Here is a 19,622-nt window from a genome sequence, read left to right as displayed (position 1 = left end):
TTTGCGGTGAAGGAGAACATGCGTGAGGAAACCTGCACAAACCTGCGAAGCAATTCAATGGTGCGTGTGAAGTTCCAATCCGCACTGGCCCGCGTGGGAACTATGGCCCAAGCCCTCTTGTTTCTGAGAGGAGGCCTGTGCCCAGCAGTGGGACGTATATGGGCTGGGATGATGATGAATGAATTAATGTTTATTATTTTACGTAACTTTTAGAACTTTTGGATGTAGTGTTTGAGTCATCCATGTTAGTTTTCATGTCACTTTATAATAGTTATTTATTAAGGCTTTCAGCAGAAGATTCCACCGTAACACATCATTCTATTTTTGACACCTATACTAAAAGTTCAATATCTCAAAAACGGCTTAACCGATTTTGATGAAACATGTCTAAGAACCATCGCTAGGAAACTTGATTTCAAATAAAAAAACCGCATTCAAATCGGTCCACCCGTTTAAGAGCTACGGTGCCACAAAGTCAAAGTCAAAAAATATCTTTATTCAATTTAGGCTATAACAAGCACTTATGAAAGTCAAAAAAAAATCTACCACCAGTTCGGAAAATCCTCTGTTAAGAAGAATCCGGCAAGAAACTCAACGAGGTATATTATGAGACAGACAGACACACATAGCGGTCAAACTTATAACACCCCTCTTTTTGCGTCGGGGGGTCGGGGGTTTAAAAATTAACTGTTTATAGGTGACTAGAATTTATTTTTAGTGTAAGGTGGCCAGTTATTGAATAGTGGCCAATAACTGACGATTTACCCTGTGTTTTGGTGATTAAAGTTTTTTATCTACCTATCTTTAATAATAGGATGAATACGAAAGGTAAACTTACTTCAACAGCGCAGTCAACGCCCTCTCTCTTTCCAGCATCCTCTGGAGCAGCCACGTGACTCTGTTCCCCACGACGAACCTCAAGTTAGTCTTCCCCTTCTTCCCTGGCTCCGCGCCCAGCAGCTTGATGGCTTGCAACTGACTGAGGTTGGCCACGTGGGTCCCACAACACATGTTCTCGTCAAACACCCTCTATGCAGATCACGCGGATTGTCGCCATACAGTCTTTTTGGAAGGCCTCTGGTGTGTGCCTGAAAATATGCTTTTTATCACAACGTTTTAGAGTATCGCGATCATTACTAATTTTATGATTTAGATTCTAGTTCTCTTCTGCATATCTTGATTTTTAGATTTTTTTTACGAGCTTCTCTAAAATGACGGTACGCGGAACAAAACCCGAATTTAAATCATAAAATAAATACGTAAAAAATCTGCGGCTGCTAATGCTGAATTTATTGAGGTCATGAATAAGAAATGGAATGGGTGGACAAAAGTATATACCGACGCCTCTAAAACGTCTGGGGATTTTAAATGTCGGATCCGCGGTCTGGATTCGCAGTCACCAAACTATATTGAGTTTCAAGTGTCCAGCGCAGTATTCGGTATTCACGGGAGAGCTGTGGGCTTTATATGAGGCAGTCTCCTACATACAATCTCCACAAACTCAATAAGACCATAATTTTATCGGATTCCTTGAGCTGTTTACAGGACTTAGTGAAACTTCCTTTCCATTCTAAGATAACTTCTATCTAACTCTAAAAATTAAGGAGAAGCTAAGAACATGCCATCTAAATAATCTTCAGGTAGTTCTGGCTGGATTCCCAGCCATAGCGGCATAGTAGGCAATGAACAAGTGGACCACATATGCAAAAGATGCTATCCAGTTAGGAAATCAATACCTATGACAAATCCTTTAGTCGTGACTTAAGATCTAATGTCCGTCCTCAACTTCTTGAGATCTGGGAAAATTTGTGGCACAGATCACAGCAGACAAAGGACGACACTATGGTAACTTGCAGCCCGACCTTCCTTCAAACCATGGTTTTTTAAATACCGAAATTTCAATAAAACTGAACACGACGACGATAATAAGGCTGCGCCTTGGTCACTTTTGCTCCCCGGTTTTTTTGGCTAAACTCAGAATTAAGGACAATTCAATATGTGAATGCGGTATGGGCGAAGGAACTTTAGAACACATATTCTTGGAATGTCCAAAAATATCTGTTCCTATATACGACTTATTACCCCATAACATCTGTAGACCTGTTAACGTAAATTTTCTTTTTAACACTGGTTTTCTCCCCCTTTTGTAGTATACTAGACTCATTTTTAACTAAAAATAACATCAAATTATAATCCAAACCAGAATCCCGTTTTACTTCTCCCCCCCCCTTTTTTTTTATTGGTATATGAACCCGGCAACCTCTTATTTGGAAGAAAAATAAATAGTATCCCGTAGTTAAACTGTGTCTAACTATGCGCGTTAAGTAGTGGGTTTGTTCAGTGGTGGCAAGTGTTTACTTTTTTGTTTAGATTGGTTGTGGCTGGTATTCTACCGAACAAGGACAGCTCTACCGTACTCGACCTGAAGTCGACTGGCAGTGTCTTATCCAACCTCGACATTGGCGGAATCATCGCATCGTTCGATGGGGCCATTATAATCCCAAAAAATTGAATTGAATTGAAATCATAAAATATGCTTTGACCTATCCAACGATACCCACACTATAGGGTCGGATGAGAAAAAAAATCACCCCCTCTTTACGTCTATGGGAGGTACCCTAAAAATATAGTTTTTTAGTTTTTTATTGTACCATTTTGTCGGCATATTTTTACATAAATATCCGTGGAAAATTACAGCTTTCTAGCATTGATAGTCCCTGAGCAAAGCCGCGGACGGACAGATAGACATGGCGAAACGATAAGGGTTCCGTTTTTGCCATTTTGGCTCCGGAACCCTAAAAATACGATGGCAAAGAATTCACTACATCTACAAGCAAGTCAGACTTGCACACCAACACCACGGTCCCACCGGAAGACCAGCGCTGGCTCTTGAGCCAGCATTATGCTGAGGTGGGTTCCCTTTCGTGTCACTGTTTTCCTCGTCTGTCTGGCGTTACTGTAACTGTCTGTAAGTCAATGTCAATGTATTTTCTTTTCTTTCAAAGTTCAAAGTTTTATTTGCTCGAATTATGCTATTCACCATACATTGGCATGCAAAATGTATAATCGGATCTAATAAATAATAATAATAATAAAGTCCATAATCATAATTATAATCATAGTGATAATAATAATAATTCACATTTCATTCATTATCATTAAATTATATAGAATAATGTCAAAATAGTATAGGTAGTTACAAAAACAATTTACAAAATAATCAATTAATATTATATCACCTATATTATACCACTAGTCACAATTATTACTACATTTCCAAAAATTCAGACATAGAATGAAAACATTTTTCCTTGAGCCAGAACCGCAGTTTGGCTACAAATATTTTATAAGTCAGCGCTCTTATATCTATCGGAATTTTGTTATAGATTTTTGCTGACATAATGAAACTATTTCTGTTACACAATGCTGTCCTGGAAAATGGAACTGTAACGCGATATAAATCCCTACCGCGTAGCTTTGGGTTCTGGACTGGTTTGGGAAACATTCCAGGATTATTTCTCACAAACTTTGCATGTTCCAATATATAAATGCATGTCAAGGTCAAGAGATTGTGCTTTCTAAATAATGATCTATCTTTCTTCTTTCTTTCTCATAGGTATTATATTTTTTTACCTCATCCAAATCAGGGTCTCCCATCTTAAGGAACTTGACTTTAACAGCGAGTCCCTGCCGTATGAGGTCATTGCACCGCGCCTCTGCTGCGGTGATGACGTCATCAGCCACCTTGAGAGCATCCAGTTCCACGTGACACTCATCAGCACCAAGCCACCAGCTTGTGGTGGGGAGGTTGTATTCCTTCTCTAGAACCGCCGAAAGGAGATGCTGGCCTAAATGAACAATGGTATAATGATAACAGTCAGAGCTCATCCTCAGAGCAATTTATTTATTTATTTATTTTTATTTGACTGGATGGCAAACAAGCAAGTGGGTCTCCTGATGGGGTCATTCAAGTATTACGTAAGCAGAATTTTTGCCAATTTTAACTCGAGGATATAGATATAATATACATATCATAATATGATCATACAATAGCATAAATCCTACTAATATTATACTTAAATGTGAAAGTTTGTGAGTGAGTATGTTTGTTACTTCTTCACGCCGAAACGGCTGGACGGATTTAAATGAAATTTGGCAAAATACTAACAACTCGAAATTTGTAAAAAACTAATTATCCAAACTCCTTTATTTGAAACAAAAAAAGGCTTTATTATTATTATATTTCAATACTAGCTTTTGCCGCGTGGAATTCGGTTATTGCGCGCTGTCACAGAATAGATAATAGTACAAGTCGCTGTTCCCACGGGAACTGTGCATTTTTCCGGGATAAAAAGTAGCCTATGTCACTCTCTGGCTCATAAACTATCTCTATGCCAAAAAATACGTCGATCCATTGCTCCGTTTCGACGTGAAAGATGAACAAACATACAAACACATACACTTTGGCATTTATAATATTAGTATGGATATGATCAAGTGTAAATATACTGTGACAATGTCCAGTATCTTCTTTTTAATTGATAAATGAATTCCTCGCAGACAGACACGCAATCAAGCAACATTTATCTGTACATACCTGAATGCTGCTGCATGTGGTCAAACCGCCTCTCCCAGTTGACTGTCTGTGTAACCGTGGCTCCAACCTCCAGAGGCCCACGAGTGAAATGCAACGCCTCATCTCCTTTACGTAGCACTTGTACAACTTCAACATCATTTAAGGAGCCAATGTCATGGGGCTGCAAAAAACATCTGCCGTAAAGCTGAGTTTAGACATGCAAGAAAAATCGTGCAACTTGCACAATTTTTCTTGCAAGTCTAAACTCGGTTTAAAAATTGTCATGTTGATGTATTTAATACTGCAAGAAATATATATATATATATATATATATATATACAGGGAGCGAAACTTTGATACCCGTGCTGTCATTATTACGCAAATTGACATATAGGATGTTTTTATAAATAAGTACTGGCCGTCTCAAGTGAAAATAAAATATCCGTAAAGTAAAGAGGCCAATAAGTTGTTAGTGATTATCTATAGTCTAGATAAAAACATGTATGAAGCTTCTTGTATATATATTTTAATTTTATACCCTTTTTTAACAGATCCATGCCAAATTTAAGGCAGATTTAAACAGATGAGACTAGAACTAGTACTTTTTTTAGTTCCCGCATAAATGAGGGGTTGATCAAGTCTCTTTATTAGAATGTCTTTACTTTTTAATTGATATTCTTGTGGTTATTTTATTGTGACTTATTTCATCACTATCTACATATATTTTGGCTCTAAAACCAGCATTTCTGCACATAATGTGTGGCAACACATGCTGAGTGGAGACCCTTTTTGGTGTCCTGTTGTGTCACCAACTAACTTAGTTTTAATGCTAGTTTTAGTCTTATTACTGTAAGGTGGTGGTGCCTATGATACCAAAATAAATCTCTCTTTCTTTCTTTCAGATTTTTCAAAATTGCTATGGGATATATTAAAAATAAAAGATAAAACTTCAGCAATAATAATAAAAAATATAAATATGGACATGTTTTTAGGATGAAGTTATTTGCTGTCTCAACTAAAGGAGATTTTATTGGTAACTAGCTGGTGCCCGCGGCTTCGCCCCAGCTGTAGTTTTTTTTCAATTCACCTGACAATAGCAAACACAACAAAAAAATAATTAGCGAAATCGGTCCAGCCGTTCACGCGTGATGCCGTGACTAAGGGAAAAAGGGATTCATTTTTATATACTAAGATTGGTAACCATTATAAATAAATTATGATCCAGTCCGATATTTCTACACTACACGTTATAAGTATATTTTTTTTTATGTTAGAAAAACGAATTAATTTAAATGATTAAATGTACCTGTCCACCGCCAGCTGGAAACAGTATAGTGTTCTCCAAAGTTACTTGATATCCTTCGAACTGCGATGTTTTCCCATATTCTATTATTGGTTCCTTAGTTTTCTCACAAGATACCACTTTTGACGAAAACTGAAAACATTGCGCCAAGTTTCGTCAGTAACCGCGTATTGTCTCATTTTCGTCAGTAAATTGACTTATTTTTTACCTCTTTTAAGAAACTGTCCTCTTGACATTTAAACACCATTTTGTTCTCTTTTTATTTTAAGTGAAATACTTTAGTAAATAATAATATTTTATCGTTCGTGCTGGTTTTCGAATCGCCTGCCTGACAGCTGCGCTGCAACTAGTTGACATTGACAGACAGACAAAGTAACTGACACTGACAGACAGAACTTGCCGTTCGTTCGGATAGGACAGGCTAGGGACTATATCGGCTTGCTATCAGTTTTTACATTAATATTAAAATTAGATTACGACTTTTATGTCTAACTGTTATATTTTTTCCTTTCACCTAAGCCTTCCACATCACATCAATGACATTGGACATTGCGCCGAGATTGCACCTCACATTACAATACTTTTTGTTGCACCTTTAACACACAGACACAGCCGACAAATTTAAACTTTTCAAAAAGCAACGGATAAAATATGCTACTTGTGTTAAGTTTTATTTTACGAATTAAATATTTATTTTGATTACTGTTCAATTGTAGTATTAATTAAAGTAAATTTATTTAGATATTTTTAAACACAAAAATGTCTTATTATAATTATAAAAGGTACATTTGGAATAACGCCTCATTCATCTTCTTAGGGACGTGCAAACAGTAAGTAAAATTACGGTTTTTGGTCTGACTATTATAATTTATTAAAAATCTAATAATAATAATAGACAAATTATTAATTAATTTGTCTATAATAATAGGCAAACTATTTCCTTGCAAATTGCTTCATTGATTGATCTAACACTGAAATGGTATAATTCACGTCTTCTTTTGTTATACACATTGGTGGTTTTATCCTTAGTACCTGGAACAAATAAAAAAATGATATTACTCAAGCGTCAATGGAAGTGGTTTCACGTTATTTCTTGAGAGTTCTGTAACTCCATCGTAGTAAGTCTTATTAATAAGATGATTAAGTTATTTTCACAAGAGTGCAATGCGAAATCGACTTGAATAGGTGGCGTTAATTGGGGCATGCTTTATTGGTCGTGAGGTATTGTAATATAAATCAAATAATTCAATTATATATAACATAAAACGTTATATTGAAAAATATTCTAATATATATGTAATAAGCAGGTAAGCACGGTATTGGCCACAACTTACATTGTTGTATTTTCCACCACGTCCAATTAAAATTCCCAGATCTTTGATAGTTTCGTGGATTTCTGAAACTTCAGGTACACTTAAAGCATCCTTCGTTCCAGGTTGCACTAATTCAATCCCTAGCATCAGTCCCTTGCCTCGTACGTCACCAATGACAGGGTATGTTTTTTGCAATTGCATTAAGTTTTCCATAAAATATTTTCCAATGACCTTGCTATTCTGTTGAAGATTTTCTTCTTCGATAACCTGTAATTATTGAATAACATAAAAAAGTTTGATTAGTTTAACAAAAAATTCTAATAGAGAATAAATTAAAACAGAAAAATCTATGAAAATACTTAACACAAGCTTTACTTTGGAAGCTTTAATTTGATTTCAAGTACCCAGTTATCTTTGTTATTTATATATTAGTATAAATCATTTTGAATATGTAATAAAATTCTTTCTTTTTCTTAACTTACTTTTAAAACAGCTTCGCCAACTGTAGAAGCTAAAGCGTTACCACCAAAAGTGTTGAAGTAAGTAGCGCGCATATGTGCTTCGGCTATTTCTTTTGTAGTCACGACAGCTGCCAATGGAAAACCATTCCCTATGCCCTTAGCCATCGTAACGATATCAGGCACAACACCATGAGTCTCGAAGCCCCAGAACGCATCTCCCATGCGACCGAATCCAGTTTGTACCTAGAATTAAAATTTTTTTAGAGGATTTCTAATTCGTGGTCTGTAGCAATTCTTGAACAAAGACACCTCAAATTTTATTTATTGAATTAGGCGTTACTTTGAGGAGATCCATAATTATAATCATAATAATAATATATTTATTGTGATAACATATCACTTATATCAATGACCAATTGCTTTGCTCGTTCACAACCTTACGATTGCAATACTTCACCATGATACCAGATGTTGTTATCGTAAGGTCGAAGCCGACGCAGGAGGTGACTGGTTGTGTTACTCCGAGGATGAACTCTAGTTGAGTTCTAAACGCGTCAGTAAATAGATAAATAAATAATAATATCACGGGATACCCATATCCCAAAGTAAGCTTAGCAAAGCTTGTGTTATGGTACTAGCAACGGATAAATATAATTATATAGATAGATATATACTTAATACATGGTAAACACCAAGACCCGAGAACAAACATTGTATTTTTCATACAAATATCTGCCCCGACACGGGAATCGAACCCTCAAGCTTCGTAGTCAGGTTCTCTAACCACTAGGCCATCTGGTCGTCAGTGTAATGTGGTGGTGGTGATAGCCAGGTTTGTATGATTTGTGTGTGTTCTTACAGCGGGGAGGTGGGGTAGCTGACGAGCATAGACGTAGCTATCGTAAAGTCGCGCGTGAGCAAAGTTATTGTTTATGTAATGTACTTGAAAATTGAACCACAGAATAGATAATAGTTGAACTTAAAGGATTGATATGTGGATAAGTGCACAAATGAAGTAAGAAACAAAGGAAACAAACCTCATCAGCAATATAAACTCCACCGTTTGTTCTAATCAACTCAGCTGCTTTTCTCAAATACCCCTTTGGAAACTGAACTGTACCATTTACTCCTTGAATAGATTCTGCAAAGAATCCAGCCACTTTTCCTTTAGGCAACGAGTTGTCCAACAGCTGAAATATTGCAAAATTAATGATAAGTCCAAGAGCACAAAATTAATTTGGTAGTTTTAATTGCCCCTTGGCTTCCAGATTTTTAGCCTTCCATATACCCATTATTGTTTGAATTCTGATTTAATATATTATTTATTTATTACACCAACAAAAATTTTGTGAGTACGAGTTTTCTTGTCTTTAAAGAAAAAGTTTCACCACTAACTAAAATATTTGATCACTTTCACACTCGTATTCCAATATGTTTGTTTTTGTACTTTGTTACATTGTATTTAGGTATAGGTATAGTTACTTAATCAGTCTTCTAGACTGGGAATTAATATAGAGGGAGAAAACGTAGCTGCTTCCTAAAATGTTTTTTTACGGAAACCCAATCCTTTATTGTTACCTCATTGAGCTGATGAACATATTTATCAGAATGAACACAATCCATGGGACAGCTGCACGATCCTGGAACTTGGGACAAGGAATCCCGGCAGCCACCCCAAATACCGCGAAGTGGGTCGGGCAGCATGGCCTAGTGAGAAACGTACTTTTACGTACTTTTACCTTTAACACTTAAAGATTTGCATATAATTTTTGACTTCTCTATTAAAAGGAGTATGTATATCAGGACAGTGAGTAAAATAAATGTTTTAACATTATCATTAAGATTATTTTGAGATGGCTAAGCATTTAGGATACAATTATTATGTACGAGAATCACATTAAACTCTTCTTATACATGTGCATAGACATCTATTCACACAATCAATATCCGTGCCTGTATTTCCTTTTGCTTAGATAAGTAATATTTAAATTTATAAAGTACAAAATGGAAAATTTACGTGGTGAATTCCCGCTGGGACAGGTATGGGCATTCGGTAACACTGAGTGGCAGTCAATCCCTGTATGGTGTTAGAATACCCATGGTAACTTCCTTGCAGAGATATGATATCGTTGTTGCCTGTGTAAGACTTGGCCAGTAGAATCGCTAGCTCATTTGCTTCTGTGCCGCTGTTTAGTAAGTAAACTACCTGAAACGATTAAGGTGCTAGTCTTAATTTCACCTAAACTGAGAGTTACGCTGGTGCTATAGTACCTAGCACTTTTTACTCGAATGTTAGAAAATAATTCACTGTTAATTACGTGGCTGTATTTTTTTATTATAGGGGATAAACGAGCAGACGGGTCACCAGAAAGAAAGCAATTACCGCCTCTTGGACACCCATACATAACTATGTACAGTCAACGTCATAAATAAGTGATCATTTCTGTACCTTGTCGCTTTCAGTCGTTACACAATTTCGTATCGCTTTTCAAACATGACGTTAAAGTGACAAGGTATAAAAGATGATCACTTATTTATGACGTTGATTGTACTTAGTAACAATTATGAGTCTTGTTATTTGATTAAAAGAATTTAATTTTTAATATTGTTATTTTAACATACGTTGGAATAAGGTTGCGTTACCGGTGCTTTTAGGACGGAGCAGTCTTACAGCGAAGAGGGATCTTAAATTTCCTAAAAATTCTTATTATGTTTAGAATTTATCCCATTATAATATTTTAATTATCTATACCTTGAGATCGCCAGGGAACTTCGATGTTAACTTTTCTACGTAATCATAAATTTTTGGATGCTTGTAAATATTAGTTGTATGCCAAAGTTTCTTTGATTGCTCATTCAATGCTGCTACGACTCTTCTGTAAAAAGAATTTAAGATGTAACCTTATTATTAAGCTACCAGTACAGCTAGATAAGATAATAATTATTTGAATTGATTAAAATAAACAGGCGATCCAGATTGTTGAGAAGAGCGTAATGTAAAACTGGAAAGCATGTATTTATAATATCCTTGATGTACTCCAGTTTGCTGATGTCTGAGAAAGAAAGAAATGCTAAAAATAAAATAAACATCAAACAATCATACAGAGCTGGATTAAGCCAGCGCGAGGCCTGTAGCAAATTTTATCATGGGGCCCATGATTTGCTTCAAGTTTATACTTAGTATTAAATAAAACACTATAGTCGCTCATTTTGATACCATATGTTTTTTTGACGGCGGTTTCGTGTTGATTTTGTGGTGGTAGTAGGTATTGTACACATTGATTTAAAAAAACATGATTTTATCTAAACTGACATTTTTATGATGATTTTTATGGTCCGCGGGGCCCCTAGGCGCGCGGGGCCCGTAGCATTGGCTACTCTTGCTACGTAGCTAATCACTCACTGCGATCATACCATATTTGATACCATACTTGAGTAGCAGTATTACAAGATTGAGGAGACTGGTATAAAAGAGACATAAAAGTATTCTGGCCGAGATGCAGCTGTGTCTACTTTTTCTCTTAAGGTGTGATATTCTGGAGAAAGCTCATTAGAAAGAGTAAACAGATGAATATACTAACGGGTGACAGTGTCCCACTGAGACAGTGACTATGCCTCCAAAGAGATCCAAGTATCTTTTTCCCTCATGATCAAAGAGCCATTGCATATGGCCTTGGTGGATGAGCACAGGCTTCTTGTAAATATTATACACAGCAGGTGGTATATTTGTAGCTTTTATTTTCTCGGTTTTTTCGACGGAAGGTCCCTGAAACAAAAGAAAAGTAAAATAATAAAATTGTAGAAAGAATGTGAAAATGAATTAGCTATATTAAATATATTGACCCGGATAACTCACGTCTTAAATCGAGTTTAGCCCGACATGTTTCGGGCTTATTCGTAGCCCTTCCTCTTTGGAGCAACGCGACTCGGCGGCTCCGCACACGTCACGCTACGCTACGGATTAGCCCGAAACATGTCGGGCTAAACTCAATTTAAGATGTGAGTTATCCGGGTCAATATATTTAATATGAGTGAGTCTCACGATATTTTTGTTCAAAATGAATTAGCTATGAAAAAAATTAACTTTTTTATTTTGCTCACATAATCTGCGATTGCTTTAAAAGTAAAATTATTTCATCAAATATGTAAACAAAAAAATCTTGAATAATGCACCGACATTTTTCTGAAAATCCCTGGTTTAAATTGCTCACGGAACCTTTATCTGTTAACAGCTGTGTTGCTCTGAAGATGAACTCTGGTAAAGTTCGAAACGGGTCGCCGTAGTATGGTCGTCGTTATAGTTGTGTTTGTGTGACTTGTATATGTTACAGTATGTTGTGTGTGGAGGAGCTGCATGAACACACATTTGTTACATGGATGGATCGTAAGGACATGGGTGAGCAAAGTAATAGTTTATAGCCTAGAAAAATTATTATCATTATTTTATGATTCATTGAATTTAAGTACATGTATTGCTAAGAAATACGTATTTCTCACTTACCAAGTAAGGATTTGGCTTGAATTCACAAAGCGGCAGGTTTGTGGCGCCACTAAAACGCCTAGTTATTGTATTTAAGCAAACAGACCCCACTGAAAATTAAAATATATATATATTGTACTTTTTTAAATATTATTCACATCTACCATTTTTATTTTCATAATTGTTTCGATAAGTCACTAGATTAAGTAAGTAAGTAAGGGTGTTTAATTTATTTATTAATTTATTAAGCACCTCTATTCGACATAATGTATTCGGTTTACAACTTTCCACTTCAATTGAAGAACTGCGACTGAATTAAGTCTGTTGTATTCAAATACTGTGTGACCATTGACTCGTTGAATGTATTTAACCTCCAGTCATATAATTTTTTTTTTACATGTCATTTGAGAATTATCTAATCTTATCGCTTTTATAATTTCAATAATAACAGTTTAAGTACATGGTAACAAAAGATTGCGAATTAAATCATCTGACTTGATACAGTATAACTGAAAAAAAAGATACCGTAAAGTTTAAGAAAAAACAAAATTAAACAGTTTTTATCACATTGCTGTTAATACGCGTTCTTTTGCTGTCGATACTATGTAATCTCATATCGGGACTTTCGGGACTACGTATAGGGACTTTCCTAATTTCAGACCAGTAGTTCCATCCGGAAGCGTGGTAAAATCACTTTCAGTATTTGGCTTTGTGTACATTTTGTCAGTTACACTTACTGTTGATTTATTTCTCATTAAAAAAATACTCGAGGACTCATGAAATGAGGAGTCAATAAGTGACTAGTAAAACTTAAAAAAAAAAACACTTATTTATTTAACGAAAAGTTCTTTAGACTGTTCAATTTATCAGAGCTAGATATTGATGTTGTTTTCATAGGTAGGCTAATATTTAACATTAATAATAACATTAGTTGCAAAAGGCTTATTATGGCTTAGTACGTGAAAGATAATATTTCTAATTATATTAAAATAACTGCAGCCTATCAAGGCAGTACTTCAAATATTTACTCTTGAATACATTAGTTTAAATTGATAGAATAGAATAGAATTTATTTATTGTCAAACTGTGTACAAAAGATGACATAATATAATAGTTCCAACAGTTACCCAATGTGGGCGTACAATATTTATATCCCTACCATACATACACATTTTATCAGCTAAATACAACTAGTTTTTTTTTTACAATACTGTTATTCACTTCCTTCCGTCACATTCAAATAATTTTGTAGAACACTTTTTGTGTTAGTCAATTTTTTTATTTGTATCTGAACTGATTGCCTTCCAGAGTTTTAAGTTCGACAGGAAGGTTATTGATAGAATTATGAGAAGCCGATATCCTGCAAAATGTTACATATAACCCGAGCTTGTGGGAATATTGGGATTCATATTACCTAACCAATGTGTTATACCAGAGATCCAGCTATCTATCTATATGTCAAACACATATTTACATGCTTACAATTTTTCGCATTTATAATAGTACGAAGTGCGAAATCCCAACTCCGAACTTCGTATCTTGCCGCCCTGCTGACGCTAATATTATTTAATACGAGAGTGAAAGAGACGGTACGATACGAACTTTGATTTTAGAATTTCGTACTAGCCCCTCTGGATTAGTAAGACGTAACTAGGTAGGAGTAGGAAGGTAACTATTTATTTAGTTCAGCTAATAATCAAATATACATGTTATTTCTTAATCTAAGGGATATTTGCCATTAGCAACTTTATAAGTTCGAGTTGTAATTATACATTTCAAATCGAATTATACATTAATTATTTTTTTACTGAATCGACAAACGAAACGGTATCATATCATCGGTAATTTGAGTCGCAGCACTAGTGACACAACATTCCACGTCAATCGAGTTGGAAAGAAAATTGGCATTTTGCCTCAAGTTTCTTGCGGTGTGCGGGTGATCGTGAAGTGAATGGCCTGTAATCTTTAGTGACGGTCGCCTTTGGATTTCACAGTTTAGATTACTAAAATACACATAAATTAAATATGAAACTGTTGTATTTAACGTTGTTGGTGCTGCCGGCTGCTCTACTTTGCTTTCAAAGCGGTAAGTTTCTATTCTATAGAACCCCGAAATCGCGTATGGACGTGGCAACTTATATCACGGTTTATAAGTGAAAGTTGTTCTTTTATTACCATATTGACTACTTTTTTGGCAGTTATATTCATGTTAATTTGGTATAAGTCTCATTCAAAAAAATATTTTTGAATTTCTTGAGTTAATCGGTGAACAACTTAACCTTACTGATTTGCCCTATTTTAGCCAAGTTCTAGGTCAAATAAGGGTATTTCCGCATTAATTCACGAGCTGCAGTGACAATGGGTGTTCTGCAATGCTATTTTGCTTCGAATAGTTTCCAATAAGATACTGTGAATGGTTACTTACCTTGCTCAGAAATTTTGTGAGAAATCCTTAACAATTATCAATATAGAATTAAAAATTCAACTATTGATGTTAATAGTCTACTCAAAATTCAATAGTTTTGCCTATCTTACCCACACTAGTGCATATATTTTGTACCATATGTACATAAGCTGATTATTTTATTAGTCATCATACTCAACAAGGAAGTTTTTTTACAGTAGTTTTATAAATTCTTTAAAAACTATATGAATACAGTGTAGTCCGTTCAGTACAACTTCGCATTTAACAACCAACCGTTCTTAGTGATGAAAGTATAGGCATATGTTTGGTTTTAATATGAGCTACCATGAAAGTACATCCGTTTGTTTAGTACGGCAAGCACAGTCCCTTGGCCGTTGTTATAACGGATTCTACTGTATATCAATCGAAATGTGATTTAAAAATGTGTTTTGTTTATTCAATTTTGTATGAAGTCATCTTTATTGATCACAAAGGTTAGCAATTGGTAACAGTGTACTGTTTCCTGTATCTCAATGATCCTTTGCTTCTATTTAACGTGATTTAAGGTTGTGAACATAAATTAACTATCTTGTTTTACTATCAATATCATTCAACTAATGCCCACTATGAACATTTTTTAGCATACTATTGACAATGATGTTCACATGACTTAGATTCATGGGTAACCATTTTAGGGTTCCATACCCAAAGGGTAAAAACGGGAATCTATTACTAAGACTCTGCTGTCCGTCTGTCACCAGGCTGTATCTCATGAACCATGATAGCTAGACAATTGAAATTTTCACAAGATTATGTATTTCTGTTGCCACTATAACAAGAAATACTAAAAACATGATGTTTTTGCTGTTTTTTGCTCAGTATTAATAACGGCAACAGGTAGAAGCTTGAAATATTCATAGAATATTTAGTTGTATATTCACTTTAAAAAGAAATAGTTAAATTAAAATTTATAATTAATATATACAATGGTGGCTCCCATACCACAAACAGGTTTTTTTTGGTAATGTCTAATGTTGTATAGATAATGCTACGGATCTCTTGGTGCGCGAGTCTGACTCCCACTTGGGCGGTTTTTTTCATTAATGCTCTAAAAACTCTTTAAACTTACCCCGTGCATTTGTCTCTTTCCAGCCAACACAATCCTAGCAAGAGCAGAAGAGGACGAACTAGATGATGTAGTAGACATTGAAGGTGAAGACAACCAAGTTGTGGGTGATGATGTGAGCGATGATGACGACTCCGTGGTCAAGTCCTCGCAGGATGTTGATACTACTATCCTGTTTACCAAACCCATACCTAATTCAGGAGACACTGCTTTTGGTGAGACACATATTTTATTTCTTGTATATATTATTATATAGGCACTACCTAGCTAGACAGTTCAATATGTTAGGCCGTGTTACAAAACAACACACTGGAAAAAGTTTTATTGTTTTAATCTTTCATGCTGAGACGGGAACATTTTGTGACAAGTTGTCTGTTTCCATTTATCTCTTTTTAAAAACCTTTAATGTCAGGAATATTTTTTTTTCTTCCTTTCCCTTTCTTTCTTTATTGTGATAAATAAAGTTGCATGAGACAATGGATTTCAAACTGTTTTAAACTCCTGCTGAATATTCAACTTTTTGAAATTTCATCCAAAGGCCATAATAGGTATCATTATTAAGAGACAGTTAAGTATTTATGTATTTTACAGTAAATATCTCATTTTACTAATTTAGGATTAAACAATTACTGTTGGTTTTCCATTTCAATAAAATTTAGTACTAAAATGCTTAATGTAACAGTAATTATTTGACCGCAAACTATTTTTACAGTATATAAACTGACAAATTTATGTACTGTTATAGTCCCTCCTAGCTTTGGTTCCTAACTTTGTTGCACAATTAACACCTACTTACATTGTATTATGATTAATCAGTGGAGAAGTTTGTTACAGTTGCTTAACACTCGAATCATAGTATTAAACCAGCCTACTTCCTTTCTGCATATTTATATTTACAGACCATTGCTTACACAAGTTTTTTAAATATGTAACTTTTTTATGGCAACACTGCCATTCTCAGCAGTAATTTATTAACTCTAGAACCTTAATTCCCGCAGACCTACAAGCCGGTTTCCCAGTAGAATTCCTTGTTGGTTTCATCAACAAGGGCTCAGAAGACTATGTCGTTGAGACCATGGAAGCCTCTTTCCGTTACCCGATGGACTACACTTACTATATCCAGAACTTCACTGCACTGCCATACAACAGAGAGGTTAAGCCGAAACAAGAAGCCACTTTTGCTTATTCATTCATCCCTAATGAGGCGTTCGCTGGGCGGCCATTCGGATTGAATGTGCAGTTGAACTACAGGGATGCTAGCGGAAACTATTACCAGGTACGATTTACAAATGAGAATTGTTTTCAATGAGATGTAGATTATCGATTACAATTAACTTTCATGAGTTGCCATAAAATAAACCATTCCATTTATATATAATACGTACAATACAGTAACTCTTTATTGCACACCAACACAGTACAGTAAGCAGTACAGAAAACAGGTATATACAATTTTCTAAGGTAAGCAATAGGCGGTACTTGACAACTCCTGAACTTGCCATATCTTAATATTATTATGAAAATATAGATGTACAAACAGTGTTTAGCGAAGAGAAAACTTAAATTGGTTGAAAATTGGATTTATAGTGATTTTTTGAAAAACTATATACCTGTCTCTTTCTCAAACGCTTTTCTCTATGCAGTAAGTATGGCCGTACTGGCGTGTGACGTCACATGCCAGTATGTCTTTCTCTGTTTAATCTTGAATTTCAAACCTTTATAACTTTGTTATTTGTAAAGGTAGCTTAATAATTGTTTCCCTATTCGATAACAGGCATTGTGTAGTTTTAATTTATAAAACATATACAAAATAGTAACCTACCTTTTAATTGACAAAATTAAAAAGTTATTTACTTCTATATATTATAGTAAAGTCAGCTGCAGAGAAAGGGCACCGCCGTTACAGGGGGTACCTTTTCTCTGCAGCTGACTGTACCTAAATCTGTCTGTCTAAAATATGGGTTGTATTTGTTTGTTGTTTTTAAAGAAAACAGTTTAATAGTCAAACTGACATGAGTTTCTATGGGTGTGTCCACGAAATATCGGGTCAGTATTCCCATTTCGGTATTATCTGGGCCGGTAAATAGTGTCATCAGCCTATAGCAGTCCAGTGCTGGATATAGGCCTCCCCAATGAGTGCTATTGCGCCATGTCCTCACAGAGACCATAACCCTTTCACCCTCCAGGAAGCAGTCTACAACCAGACTGTCAACATCGTGGAGATCTCCGAAGGTCTGGACGGGGAGACATTCTTCCTGTACGTGTTCCTCGGAGCAGCGTGTGTCCTGGCGCTGGTGCTGGGTCAGCAAGCGCTGTCGTCGTTGGCGCGCCGCCGCTCGCCACGCGCCGCGCCCAAGCCGCTGGAAACTGGCACGGCTAATGATGTGGATTACGACTGGCTGCCCAAGGAAGTGGTCAACCAGCTCAGTAAGTGATATAACTAAGTAACTAACCACCAATAAATACAAATCATAAGCCGCAGCCAGCTTCGTCAACACTGGTACAGGAATACAACTATACGTACAACACTTTCATCTCATTTAGCTCAGCGGTTAATGCATGAAGAAATAAATAACAATTACTTTGCTCACCCGCGACCTTCCTAGCTATGTTTATGCAACAAAGGTGTGTTCATGCAGCTCCTGCACTGCTACACTGTAAGAACACACACAAATCTAACTAGCATAATCATAATACTTCACTGTCGCGTTTCGAACTCGACCAGAGTCCATCGTCAGAACATCACAACCTTTCACCATGCTGCCAGATGTTAACTCATTTGTTACATAGATGTAGCTATCTTTAGTTCGCGGGTGAGCAAACTAATTGTTTATAGTTTATTGATATGGACCTCTGCACCTGGTTCAATAAATTATTCATATTAGTAATTTAGTAAGGATATGGATGGATGGATTATTTTCTCTATTCCGCTGGCACTATTGCTGGGCTGGCCAAGCTTACCCAATACTGTGCCACTTACTACTTACTGTGTACTTAGCCAATGCTGTGTCACTTCATGAAAGGAAAATAGCTACAGTAGTTAAATACTTACTAAGGGTTGCTGTAAAGTGAGCTTTGAATAAAAATTGCCTATTTCATTGCAGAAAAATCTCCCAAGACGCCCAAGCAATCGCCACGTATGAGGAAGGCGAAGAGGTCCGCCGGTGACGACTAAACGTGTCGGTGAAGCCGCGAACGGTCCAAACGAGACAAGCCCTGGCCAGGGGAGCCAAACGGAAGGCGGAATAGTGCCTTTAATACCTTTTAGAAAATTTACGAGTGATTTTTACACGCTACAATCGATTACGCACCGATTAAAGCTAATGGCAACACCATACTAGTTGGCAACCCTAATGTGTCTTATTTATGAAGTACAGTTGTTTTTTATCGATAGTTTCCCAGGGCTTCTCTTGTTTAACCGGGTACAGACTGAGTGGTTTTAGTTGCTAAGTGTGTTGTGAGTAAATTATGGAACAAAAATAATGTGTGAAGTTTGTAACAACGCGCGATTATGAGAAGACATTATTTAATAAAATGTTAAATTTTTAATTTTTGCTTTTATTTATTGATATAACGCTGCTGGCTCTTAGGATGCTAATATTGTTAACATGGAGGCCACTGTCTGTACCAAATAGAGTGGACGTCAGATTATAAATACTACTGCTATCGCAGAGAGCTAAGCGAAAAGATTTTGTACAGTGTAGGCTTGACGTTACAGTGTTTGCGAAAATGTGTAACACCTTTGTTGCGCTGGGACGTACAATCAGCTACATGTCTGCAGTTAAGTTAAATAAAATGATGCAAATAAATTATAATTTAAAATGCATAGGAGGAGGCCTAGGTACATCAGTCTTTCGGCTGACATGATGATGATGATGATGATGATGAAATATTTAGAACAATCGAAAGTCCTGAGTGGATCGATCCTAGTAGTATCGTAAGTTGAGCGAGATTTCACC

General features: G+C 35.9%; 4 protein-coding genes across 4 annotated transcripts in view; 2 read left to right on the top strand and 2 right to left on the bottom strand.

Annotated features, from left to right (window-relative positions):
* LOC141430148 (transmembrane protein 64) overlaps positions 1–19,622 on the top strand; it is a 275,453-nt gene that overhangs the window by 203,574 nt on the left and 52,257 nt on the right. The gene's annotated exons all lie outside the window — the stretch shown is intronic.
* Positions 3,307–6,240, bottom strand: LOC141430131 (alanyl-tRNA editing protein Aarsd1-like). The gene is made up of 4 exons (XM_074090688.1): positions 6,088–6,240; positions 5,883–6,011; positions 4,598–4,757; positions 3,307–3,848 (listed from the first exon to the last, which is right to left on the bottom strand). Exons 1-4 carry the CDS (start codon positions 6,124–6,126, stop codon positions 3,562–3,564), a joined length of 615 nt encoding a protein of 204 aa, XP_073946789.1. The 5' UTR covers positions 6,127–6,240; the 3' UTR covers positions 3,307–3,561.
* On the bottom strand, positions 6,727–12,515 carry LOC141430127 (alanine--glyoxylate aminotransferase 2, mitochondrial). Its single transcript, XM_074090685.1, has 10 exons — positions 12,386–12,515; positions 12,155–12,243; positions 11,235–11,419; positions 10,406–10,529; positions 9,671–9,859; positions 9,232–9,360; positions 8,691–8,843; positions 7,675–7,896; positions 7,214–7,459; positions 6,727–6,911 (listed from the first exon to the last, which is right to left on the bottom strand). Exons 1-10 carry the CDS (start codon positions 12,396–12,398, stop codon positions 6,813–6,815), a joined length of 1,449 nt encoding a protein of 482 aa, XP_073946786.1. The 5' UTR covers positions 12,399–12,515; the 3' UTR covers positions 6,727–6,812.
* Positions 14,045–19,212, top strand: l(1)G0320 (signal sequence receptor subunit 1 l(1)G0320). The gene is made up of 5 exons (XM_074090683.1): positions 14,045–14,219; positions 15,690–15,878; positions 16,662–16,939; positions 17,850–18,090; positions 18,768–19,212. The coding sequence occupies exons 1-5, from the start codon at positions 14,159–14,161 to the stop codon at positions 18,836–18,838; spliced, it is 840 nt and encodes a 279-aa protein (XP_073946784.1). The 5' UTR covers positions 14,045–14,158; the 3' UTR covers positions 18,839–19,212.

This window comes from Choristoneura fumiferana, chromosome 8 (genome assembly GCF_025370935.1).
Source record: "Choristoneura fumiferana chromosome 8, NRCan_CFum_1, whole genome shotgun sequence".
Lineage (NCBI taxonomy): Eukaryota > Metazoa > Arthropoda > Insecta > Lepidoptera > Tortricidae > Choristoneura > Choristoneura fumiferana.
The sequence above is the reverse complement of the archived record's forward strand: the minus strand, read 5'-3'. Positions and strand labels throughout refer to the sequence as shown.